Raw genomic sequence first — 12,649 nt, 5'->3', positions numbered from 1 at the left:
GCCAGCGTAGAGGTAAGACATCTGCATTTCCAAGTTTAGTTTCATGTTAGTTATTTCACAGAAGGTCTCAACATTGAGGCATAAATAAAGGTATCAGGCTGACTTATTTACACCACCAGTAGAGAAATATGCCTTACAACTCCATCATTTCAAGTGGTATACAACTTGCTATCCCAATCAGTTAAAACAAGGAACAGCTGCAAGCTCGAGCCCCCTCAGTTGATGGTTCAAAGTTTCATACACAACCCAGCTCCAAGATATATCTAAGTCTTGAAGAGAACACACTCCAGTTGCAGATTCAAGTAGGAAAACCATAAACACCTTCCAGATCACAATCCCACACAAGCCAGTGACAGTATTTATCTCCAAAGACATAAAGACATTTCCTTTAAGACATTTTTTTTTTCCTCTGTATGAGACTTACACAAACATACGTATTACACATTTTTAGCATAATTTACACAATGCATAGTGAATTATATTGAAATATTAGGAGTAGAATCTCATATTAAAAAGATTTAAACATACTTATGTCTCCTTAAATACAGCACAAGCAACAGAAAAACACATCAGTGGAACAGTACTCCTCCAAATTAAAGCAGAAAATAATTACTGGGAATATGAACACGGAATATGTGTTCAAAGTGTTTCCTTGGATGATTGCAAAAAAAAATCCAAAGCCTTAGTATAACCTACCAATGGCTACTGCTCCACACGAGGATTGCTGGACTGACTTTGAGCTGTAACTATTCCCACCAATACTATATAGCATTATATGTTAGTTCCTACCTCCACATTTTGGCTTCCACTGAAAGGGTCAGATTTCTAAAGTTTAATAAACAGCTCTAACCAATAACACCTAAATCTTGCCAAACCCAGAGAATTGACTCAAATACTTTAAAAGGAGTTTGTGCACAAGCATTTTAGTTGCTGATAAACAATCTGCAAATGGGGTTACTCCTACTGTCTGGCAGAGGGGTGGTGCAACATGAATTCTAATGGGCAATAGATAATAGATTCTAATGATAATAGACAATAAATTCTAAATTTTCAGCTGTATAACAGGTTGCCTCAAAAAAGGATTGAGCAGAAACATGAAAAGAGTTTGTCTACGCAACAGTAATTTTGATCATTCAGAAGACCTTTTAAAGCCCTAGTCATCACACCATATTCAGGAAGTAACTTCCTTTCATAACTCTCCAACAATATCAGAGTAGTACAAAGCCAGGAAACAACTTACTGCAGGATCAGGTATACAACAGGAAAAAGGAACGCCACACTTCTCACGACTTTTGCTTTCACTGCTGCAGTTAAAGTATATGTTAAAATCCCAGTCATCTGGACCTTGGGCACCACAGCAATGGTTCTGCAACAGAAACAAACACTTAGCACTTGGGGGTATTTTAGAGACAATTGAATAAAACATTTGTTCATCATCTTTCCTTTCTCTAAGGCTGTGCAGAATCAACAGCACAATCACAGTAAACAAACAAACAAACAAACAAAGAGTAGTCAATACTGTGGATCTATGAAATCAAAGCAATACATTTGGCACACTGCTCCTGGAAATACCTGTCAGCAGGACCGCAGGACAAGCAAAATCATTAAAATGACCACTTTAGGTGTAATTGATAGATGTATTCAATGTACATCCATAAACTGTTCGACAAAACAGTTCATGCAAGTGTTTTGTACCCCATTATTTCCAAGTCAACAAAAATCATAAAAACTATAAGAAGGTTTCTTCAAATTTGTGACTCCATCCTTAAATCTTCATGAATCAATAGGTTTTCTTCTTCACTGTAAAAAGTGAATCCAAACATTTGTGAATATACTTCTTTTCTTTCAAATGAGAAGGTTTTCATATCCAAATGAATTAACTGGTGAAGTCTCACTATATCAAAGGTGAGTCAACTCTAGAAGTATTTCATTTAAGTCTCTTGACCCAAACAATGTAGCGTAATTACCACAATTGTAGGTTAGGGAAATCCCAACATTTCAAGGAACATTCAAATTCCTGGAACTAATGAAAGCTAGTTTCTTATTAAGTTATGCTTTGCAGTTTACTGGCCTGGATATTTAAGGCAGCAAATCTTCCCCTATAATTTGAGTACTGAAATGTCACACTATCACACAAATTTTACTAGTACTTCATGAAGTTCCATCCTCTTAGGATATCTCTATCATCTCTCCTCCACCCACTTCCCGTATTAACCTAACGGTCTGTGAGACCACTAAAACTTTAAGTCAGTAACTGGATTCAGAAGTTAAGTTGTGACAGACATGGATACGAACAGAGAGCAGAATTGTTTATACAGTTTTCACAGGAAACATGACTAAAGAGCTGAACAGAACGGTCAGACTAGAAACAAAGAAAAAAAATAATAATTTAAGTCACTTAGACATTTCCTGTGAAGAAATTAAAACAGGTTCTTTTTTGTCTTTCTAGGCCCTCCTCCCTCACATTTAGACCTTTGTAAAAAGCCACACAACCACTAACCACGCTAATCTACCTCAGTAAGGTACAGACCAAGAGGTCACTTACAGGCCTAAAGGTTATAGGATTAGCCAGAGCAAGGAGTTACCTACAAAAAGCTCTCTGGGTCCCAAGGCACACACTGAGGACAGAACAAGTCAGCCTAATAAGGAGTGTGGCTCCTTAGAAGATGGGCATCAGTGAGGCATTTGAACACACTGCTGCACCTTGCTGCTCAACCCTTGCTAATTAGCATTGTATAGTTCCCCTCCTTCCTCAGGACTTTCAGGTATGGATCAGCGACAGGCAGGCTGATTCAGAGATTTTTCTGGTCTTTCCTTTTTCAGGTTCCTTAGCTTGTTAATCTGGCCAGTGAACTCCTTTTAGTAAGCTCAGCCTTTTATTTTCATTGGAAAGTATTTAACTGGAGTTCAACTGTAAATCAGCTTAGCGTATTAGCCTGGCTGACTGCACTGAAACTAGATAAACAGAAAAAGCAACAATAGAGTGGACAACACTGAGACAATTACTCGTGTTGATCATGGCCAGGAGCTCTACCTTACAAAAAGGTGCCTTTAGCACCAAAAGCTAAAGCAAAACAGCACTGAAATCCACCCAGACAACTTAGAGGATGCTTCCATAACAGCAGACATAAGAGTGAATGAACAGGATAGGTAAGCTACTGGTAATACGCAGCTGACCAAAGTGGTATCCACTCTAAGATGTGCTTTGCTGTCAAACTGAGCTGTGAGTGCAGATTTCTAAATACGATCTTCTAAAAGATGGAAGACAGAGAAAACCAACCTTATTTCCTAAGGGAAATACATTTTTATATATATATATACACGTATATATATATATATACACACACACAGATATAAAGGAGACAACCATTTTACCTCTTCATGACTTATGAACCTATGTACTCTGTTTCTCTCCACATATATTTTTGAACCACTGTCCTGGTGGAAGAAGAATCATTCTCACTGGTTGTTTCCTGGGCGTGATCACAAAAGCAGCTGATTGAAAGCCACCAGGCCCTTACTAGCACAAGCTTTGTCCTCTCCTTGTGTACATCACTGTCTTCTGGTGACTGAAGATTTTAGGACCACAGGAGCATAAAATTTCAACCTTCCTTGATAACTACCTGACTAGAGGCTAGTCTTTCCCTCTTACCTCTCAAGGTAAGAGGCCCTGTGCTGCATCCCTGTACAGTGCCTCCTAAAATAAGAGTGCAGACTACTGGTGCCGTTGCACAATTTTTTCAGGATAGAGACTTTTTTTGTTGCTCACTTCTCACTTAAACTGGACCAAGACTGACCAGGACAGGGGAACAAGTCAAGAAGGTCAGAAGACAGATGGATGCTTGGCAGAGCTTCTGCGTTTGCGGTTAAAACAGCACTGCATCTCAGAATATCTTGCCTCTCTGATGCTTTCAATGCAGAAAGATCAAAACAGCCCATCTGTAACATGGCACTATTGGCTACAGAGCATGATAAATCTGTAACAAAAAGGAAAACTTCCAAATCTACTATTCTCCTAGAACAGATACAAGAAGTGACAGGATATGAACTTACGATTTTCTGTAGCGAATCAATGAGGTTCTGGAGGTCAATATCATCTCGGTAGGACTTAATGTTATTCTCAAAGAATTCCTTGACCCTGTCCCTCACCCAGTCCTGGAACAGGAAAGCCAGAACTGCCGCTGCCAGCTCCAGCAGGAATATAAACATAATTGCTCCACAGAACTGTAAAAAAAGTCACGAATTAGAATATATCCATTCATTTTGAATGCACCCCTACTCCAAGTCCACCAGAAACAGACACAGAGAAATAGGTTAAAATCCTCAATCAGTACAGATAGCATGAGAGCACAGCCTGTTAAATAAGAATGTATAAATAATAATGTAAAAAAAACACCCAAGAGGTTGGGTTATCTTTTTGATTTGGTCACCTGAAATCAACAGTAAAATAAGCACCATACTACAGTGATTATGCACAGCAGTGAAAATACCTATAAACAAGAACCTGCAGAACTAGACTAAAGCAGTCATGATGCTACTTCTTGGATTGTTTCCAGTTTTATAATGTTTTGTCCAGCTTAACTGTTTTCAGATCTAAAGCAAAAAAGCAGCCACAGTACAAAAACAACCATTTTAGAGATTTCACATCAGTTACCAAAGTCCAAGTTTTGCCCATCAGACATTTAGAAGAAATGTTTTAGTTTTTAAGGGATTTTGTTCTCTTAAGTCACTATATCATCTCCTGTAGTAATTCCTGACTAAATACATTCCAGAACATACACAGCATTAGATTCCGGTATATATACTATAACAACATCACTGTAGAGCAGAATGGATGAAGGAGGAAAGAAACATTTATCCAGAAAGAGGAAAATATACATAGAAACTACACTGCTTTTAATGTCATTACCCAGTGCCTTGTCATAAGTTTACCATATACATTGTAACAAAACAAATTCTATAATTTACCCATCACTCCCAGCTTTCACACACACAATCACCCACTTGTATCATTACATTACTTACAAACTTCAGCAGGCAGATGTTTTCTCTCAGTGCTCCTACACAACCAGCAAATCCCAAAGTAAACATCACTATTCCCACCACTAAGACAAGCACCACTGGGTCCAGACCATGAAGACCAGTGACCTTTGTCAGATCAGACAATACACCCTGAAAAAGAAAAAACAGGAAAACAGGTGACCACTATAAGCATATTTTTAATTTAACTTTGCTCCTGGATGTCCATGATTTCCACATGATTCCAAATGAACTGGTTGCAAACCCTGGAGCTCACCAACAGCAAGCTACATGGAAAAGTCCTGTAAAATTATTATTGACAGTCCCTATTCTCTTCATCCTAGCTGAGGAAGTATTAATGCAAAGTTACAGCTATTAATTTTTCTAAGAAGTAAATCCAGTGCAGTCTCCTAGGTTTATTTGCAAAACAAGCTTCCACAAGATGGTGCCAAAAGCTTAACACTAACACTGAATCTTTATTTAGTTTCAAGGCAAAAGAATTAATGCTTTTTATTAATTTGAAATGCACTAGTAAGAAGGGCACCCCAATTTTAAAGTCGTTAAAAAAATATATATATTTTTTTCCAATCCTAATGTTTAGATGGCAGAAAGGGAGAGACATTCTAACTACAAAGTAGGTTACAGGTGACATTTTAAGGGAGGGGAACAAAATCTTGTTTTCCTTTTCAATGGAAACAGATTTTTCCTCAACATTTTAGTTATACCCCTTCTAGTCCTGAATAGACTTAGGAATGCTCTTCCAAAAATCTTGCAAAAATACAGAAGTATACTCTAAATATTTCCCTTTCACCACAAAGTTATTACACTAAAAGAAGTTATCTATTCCCTAAAAGATACTTGCAATTTACCTAATTTAGCAGCAGTATTTTTTTAACTATCCAGAGACACCACTTATCTTGATAATAATCATACCTATTAAGCCTGTCTGCCCAGATCTTAGGACAGAGTTTCTAAGTCTATGTAAATGTTATGATAGCACAGTGATGCCCTTTATCATTTCTAGATTAGGTTTTAAAGAAACTAAGTTTATATAGCAGCTGCCATTAAAATTCCATCAAATACACATAATACAAGGTTCTCATGTAACGTGCAAGAATAAGATGCAATATGCAGAAGACAGAGGGGAAAAACTGCTGAAACTCTTAAAATTAATGAGAACAATTTGTAGGGACACCCACACAGCCTTGCAATAGTCTGAGTGTTCATCATACACTCAGCACCAATACACAGACATTTTAATAAGGAAATACTTTCCCTTTAAAACAGGGAAATAACAAAAAGCAACCCAGTGCAATATCACATAATTACACGTTTACTGTCTTTCGTTTTTTTTTTTTCCTTTATAAAGTATATTCTCATGCCAACTAAGTTTAGCATAAGAGAAAGATACCATAGAGACTTATAAAGCAATTCATGTAAGCAGTCTAATTCTGTCAAGGGAATGTAAATGTTCATCTTGCTACTCAGGTATTTGTACTGGAGTTAAGTGCAAAGAATATACATCCTAAGAGAATACCCCGGAAAAATCCATATCACTTTGTATTTAAGTGCTTACTTAACAAAAACGTCTTCAAAATACAGCATTAGAAGAAAGCATGCACATGGAGAAACTTCATCAGCTGTTGAAAAGACACTGATTAACAGTATTATAGTGATACACACCAAATCTCGTTAGAGCTGTTAATTTGGCAACAGCAAGACAGAGTTGTTTTTACCAAAACTGGTTGAAGGGATGAAAAGAAGAAAAAAAAAATATAAATGAACTGTAGAAATCAGAATTGCCTTGCAATAATTGGTGACTAACAGCTGAAACAGCCTATTAAAAAGTGGTCTTGGGAAGCAATGACTTTTCTAGTTAGTACCACCAGTGATACATTTCCATTCTTACAAACTGTAAGATCTCACAGCCAGCTGTCAAACTTGGTCTACTGGGTTAATTATGGTAATTCCACCTCATCAAACCCTGGCTTAGTCCTCACAGTCACGGATGACATGCCAAGATTAGCTAGGCTAACTCAGTGTCTTTGTAGAACCAATACACTACAAAACCAAGCACTGTGCAACCAGGATGTTGAAACTTTCACAACTATTTCCAGCTATCTCCTTCCCACACCCAAACTCAAGCTTTCTTTTTTGTCTTTGTCTTTTTTTCAAAAAAGACAATCTCACTTGCCCAAGCAATATCTTTTGGAAGAAAACTTCCTCTGATCAAAGTGTGTTATGAAGAAGAGTTGGCAGGAACTGGGCTCAGATGTTGCTGGTGCACAACAGTTTCTTCATGTTCATACAGTAGAACTTGGGTGACAGATATTAACATCTATCCAGTTTTTATTGTATAGGCTTTTAAAATTTTATGCAATTCTACTTTTACATGACTGTTCAGAATAGCAAAACCCAGTGATAAGATAATAAGGATAGGCCAATTAGATATGCTAGTTACAGAAACTGGATTTGACTAAAAGATGGGTAACATTTTTACCAGTGTTCTCACTTTGATATATTATCAGCTAAAAGACACAGACTATTTATAGCCAGAAAAAAAAAAAAAAAAAAAGACTGCTGAAGAATCAATCTGAAGTGTAGTCCTAGCGGAAAAAGACAGACAAGAAAAAAACCAGAAGTTAAAGGGACCCAATGTCATGCTGCACTGAAAGACAGGATGTTCAAAACTCTTCCACCACCTGCAGTTTATCTTTGGGTTTATCACTGCAGCTCAGCTTCTGGAATGTTTTTCCTCTTACTTCCCATCTATTGTTCACCAAGATGTTTATCTGTAAATAGACAGATCCATACAGGCACTATGGCTGAAGAATGGCACTGGTATTAAAGGCTTCGAACACAGCACCGAACAACAGTCATGAAAAATAACGTGCAGATTTCACAAGCCATTCAGAAGTTCAAAACCACAGGAAAAGCTTTGAAGTACTTATTTGCAAGACAAGACAGAGAGCAGAAATAGTTCAGGCAAAATTTAAGAAATCAAGACACAAAGAGTCTGGTTTTGCCATTTAGTAAATTCAGTGTACCATAAAGTCCATTTGGCAAATGGTGGTTATCAGCTAATTATTTCCAACCACACAGATCTTACGTGCTTCTTTACAGAACAGAAGATAATGTCTGAACATGACAGAATACAAATTCAAGACAAGTTTAACACCCTCCCGAAAGGGCTGGAAAGAAAATCCTTTTGTAACAACAGAACAGGAGGTAAATGTGCGTGGAGGTGGCTTACTACATATCAATGATATCACTAATCTAGTTATGAGGATGTGTGCACGCACGTAGGGAGTGGGGAGGAGGAGAACACCACAGCATTTAGATTATCATAAAACTCTTTCACTTCCAAGGAGTGGAGGAATCCCAGAACCCCTCTGTACGTGGGCAGCTGCTGTGTACAAGCGCTCCGCTTACAGAAATGTTACACTATGACGGTAAAAACAGCGAGGGCACCTGTCCTCCACTTTTAATTAAGATGCAGATCAGTGAATCTGCTAGTCATTGTCACTTTTTCCTACTACTTGCAGTAATACTGAAGCCACACTTTTGCATTCATAACAAGAGGGTGAACCATTCATTTCCATACCCATACCATCTCTTCTCTTACAAGAGGTGAACGCTGTAGGTCCACACCTGCACGGACTTCCTCTGATTGGGGAAGTTACTCAGCTGAAAGAAACCTTTGCCAAAAAACAGCTAGATCCTGTTCCCCGATTTTGCTCCTCTACGTGGAGACATAGTCACTTAAGCTACTCCACGGGGAGCAAAGTGGAAGGAAACAGATGGCATGGAGACTGGAATCCTTCAGAAAGATGATCCCAAAAATGCATGGGGTCTACGTTTTTTTGAATATAAAACGATATCTTTTACATTCCTCCCAAACACTTCTTGTTTTTAATAAAAAACAGTGGGCAGATAAGAGTATTTTAGAAAACGTGCTTTCAAAAGAGAACGAGTTCATAAAGATTAAATTCTCCCTAGCAACCTGCTATCAAGAAGTTTACTAAAAGGTCTAAACATAAACGGCCACAGCTTAACACCTGATCAGGGACAAGAATGAAACTCCAACTAAACTCAGCTTAGACCATTTGAACATGGTCCTGAGCTCAGATGCTACATTTAAACCGTTGCTGCTTCCTGAGGAAGTAGTTTTACAGGAGAAGGCAGCCACCAAACCAAGTAAGATCAGACATCTCTACCCTTACCTTTTCACTCCATGCCCACAGACCAGCCGCAAGGAAGGCCACCCCAGCTAGCTAAAACAAAAAGAAAAAAAACATATTAGATATACTAATCGACAAATTCTCAAACACTTAGCCAGTAGCACTGTTGCTCAAGTAAAACAAACATTGTCTGTGATCTCAGACAATAGTCATGGGACATTCTTCCCCATGAGTCAGTCTATGGCAAAAAGGATTTACAGCACTTTTATTCCATAGCATTCTGGAGAAAAGGAAGCTGTGGGGAGACCTTATCACACTCTGCGGCTACCTGAAAGGAGGTTGCAGCCAGGTGGAGGGGTCAGTCTCTTCTCCCAAGAAACAGGAGATAAGACAAGAGGAAATGGCCTCAAGTTGCATCAGGGGAGGTTTAGATTAGGTATTAGGGTGAAGGTGAAGACATCAGGTATAATTTGCAGTAATGAGGGTAAATTACACATTAGTCACAGCTGGATCTTTGGGGAATTTTTCTTAAGAAATGGGGGAGAAGGGGGAAGAATAGGGAAGACACACATCTTCCACACTCTATAGACAAACTATTGTTAATGGAACACTAACACTGTCCTATTGGGTGTTAAATAGGGTCTTGTCTTCAGACTGGCTGCCTTTTATTATAATTACTATCTTAAATTATAACAGATTCTTGATTAAGTAGATTTTTCACTAGTATGCTTCATATTCACCTCTGAACACAAACATTGCTCTCATGTTTTTATAAAGTGTTCAGTTTCACAAACCTACACTGTTCTTGCAAAGTTATTTCCATGAGCACCTGTGAGCAAACTATCTACAAGTAAACCAGTTTATCAGCAGAAAAATAAACTTAGTCTTATAGAATCAACGTGGATAAATCTAAAACTTAATTCAGCTAAGACACAAGTGATTCATAACTCTCACTAGAAGCAGCCAAACCACACACACTAGGTTTCTTCAGCAAAAAACAGTAAAGTATGATGTATTTGAAGAAACAAAGCGATGAGCCACTGCATCTACAGGCACAATTACCAAGATGTCCTATTTGCAAGGAAGCACAATGATAGTATTTAAAACAAGGAAATCTCATTCGTTAAATAACTATGTGCAAGATACTTCAAAGTGCCTCACTGAAAACTATTGTAAAACACACCATGGTGAAAAACCACCTCAAAAGCTAGGCTGACTGAGCATACCCAATACAGAGTTCTAAAGGGAATTAGCACCAGGAAAATACCCTCTACCACTCTTGCACAGAGGCATTCAAGCGACTGCTGTAAGGCAGCCCAGGGAACTGATGCAGTCTGAATTGAGAGAAAAGGTTTAACCTTTATCAGCTCACTGAACTAAAGGGCCACGTGAATGGGAGAGCAGGCAGCTGAGAAATAGTGATGCTAACCAAAAGTATTCCCAAAGGGAGAGTGAGCCAGCCAGCTTTTTCAAAAAAAGAGGCATTTTGAAATTTGCCTTTCACTAGAATCTGGATGATGTGTAAGCAAGAACAACTGGATTACCCATCTCTCTTCTATGCCAGAGAGCCATTTCAGCCATACACTGCATGAAAGGTTAGATGGAAACATACACAAAGCAGCTCAATTCCACCCCTTTGAACAGGAAACTAAAACTAGTAACCAGTATTTGGTCGTTTCCTGCTTTAGAACTGAAAAATCCACATTATTACCATATTGCATCAAGCTGTAAGTTCTGCTCAGGAGACATAACGCTACTGACGTCAACCCGCAGACACCATGCAAAGACCACTTACAGCATTATCTGTTCCCAACCACACTTTGAGTTTCTTTCACTCCGCTATTAGAATCACCCTACTAGATGAGAAAACACATCTAATTTGTTACTCAAATCTAGGTTGCAGCTAAACATAGTTCTTGCAGGACAACCCTTGCACAGAAACTGATTTTGAGTCAGCCTGCCTGAAGGTCTGATTACAAGCAATGGGAACGCATTCCTTTTGTAAGCACAAAATGTTACTCTTACAGAGAACACTTTTCACACCCCCTGGACAATCCTATTTTACACTGTAGCTCCACCCATGCTGCAGTAATCAGCAGCCTACAGCCCTTCCTTCCTACCCTTGTCTCTTCCCAGACTTTTCCTCTCAGGGTCAGGAAACCACCTGGTGGTGGATTCTCTCCCCTTCCTGGCACAGCCTTGCTGTTTCAGATGTTCCTAAAAAACAGCATACATTGCAAAAGCCACAATGAGCCAAGAAAATCTTATGCTTGCCTGGGTCTTCTCTTACTTTTCAAAAATGAGCTCAGAATTCTTTTCCACAGCTTAAGAGAATTTTCGCCCTTCATCATCATGTTCAGGGGCAAAAATGCCACATCCCCTATAGCATGCGTGAAAAGTGAGGTTTTTGTCTCTCCAAAAACCCGTGAGAGCCACAGACAAAGCTACAGAGCATTAAAATGGAAATCAAGATGACAGCAACTAAAAGCTGTTTTACCCTCCCTCCTCTCAATTCATCTGAGAGACAGCAAGCTCACATGCAACCTGAAAGGCTTTGGCAGAGCACATGCAATCCTTCATTTCACTGAAATTGCTATGCCCTGGCTGAGGTGCAGTTCTTGGACTACCCCAAAAAATCCTTCAACCAGAGACAAAGAGGCAGTCGAGGCACCTCCTTTTATTCCCTGGGCCTCCCCAAGTGCAGGCTGGAAGGCATGGGGCAGTGCTGCACCCCTAGACAGGGCACCCTGCACTCCCCCTGGGGCCAGTCGTCCACCTCCTGCCTCCTTCCTCCACTGGGGCTTTCAGAGGACCCACTCCATTGAAAAACAACTCAGAACAGAAAGGTGCTCTTCACCCCATCCTACAGCAGTCTTTTAATTTCATTATGACAAATGAAACTCTTTGGAAAAAAAAAAAAAAAGAAAAAAAAGCAAGCTTTAAAACTCAAAAGGAGGTCCAGTCTTGCTGTAATAGGGTAATTTCACTTAAACTTCTGAGCACTCCCTGCAGGGCTATCTTAATGGTTGCAATACTGCCTCATCACTACTCATTAAAACAAGCATACTTTGAGAAGTTAAATCTTATTAGTAGGCTTAAAAAGCAAGATGAAAATAAAGTAATCCCACATTAAAATGCCTTGAAAGACAGAGCCTTCCCATGACCTCCATTCCCTTTCTTAAAAGGGAAACCCAAGTACAAAGAATAGAGAAATGATTTTGCTAGCCAGTCCTATACAACCATCTTAAAGTCAGCAGAACTGAACCTTCCATTGCCAAGTTGTCCCCAATGGAATCTTGGAAAAAGACAAACCACCTTCCAAAGAATGAAGATTTACAGATTTTTAAGGGCTGATTAAACCATGAGCTTGCCATTATTAAATTATTCATAAATTTCCTCCAAGTTCAATATTTTGTTCTATACCAATCTATGCGAACCGTACTGGAAAC

The 12,649-nt window shown here is 38.9% G+C and overlaps 1 protein-coding gene across 1 annotated transcript in view; it reads right to left on the bottom strand.

The window, feature by feature from the left end:
* TSPAN14 (tetraspanin 14) overlaps window positions 1–12,649 on the bottom strand; it is a 36,788-nt gene that overhangs the window by 6,536 nt on the left and 17,603 nt on the right. Inside the window, exons 3-6 of the mRNA XM_014940568.1 lie at window positions 9,243–9,293; window positions 5,026–5,172; window positions 4,054–4,224; window positions 1,241–1,366 (exon numbers count right to left, since the gene is read on the bottom strand). Coding sequence (XP_014796054.1) covers window positions 1,241–1,366; window positions 4,054–4,224; window positions 5,026–5,172; window positions 9,243–9,293 — 495 coding nt within the window. The remainder of the gene's footprint in view (window positions 1–1,240; window positions 1,367–4,053; window positions 4,225–5,025; window positions 5,173–9,242; window positions 9,294–12,649) is intronic.

This window comes from Calidris pugnax, unplaced genomic scaffold (genome assembly GCF_001431845.1).
Source record: "Calidris pugnax isolate Ruff unplaced genomic scaffold, ASM143184v1 scaffold39, whole genome shotgun sequence".
NCBI classification, from domain to species: Eukaryota; Metazoa; Chordata; class Aves; order Charadriiformes; family Scolopacidae; genus Calidris; species Calidris pugnax.
The sequence above is the reverse complement of the archived record's forward strand: the minus strand, read 5'-3'. Positions and strand labels throughout refer to the sequence as shown.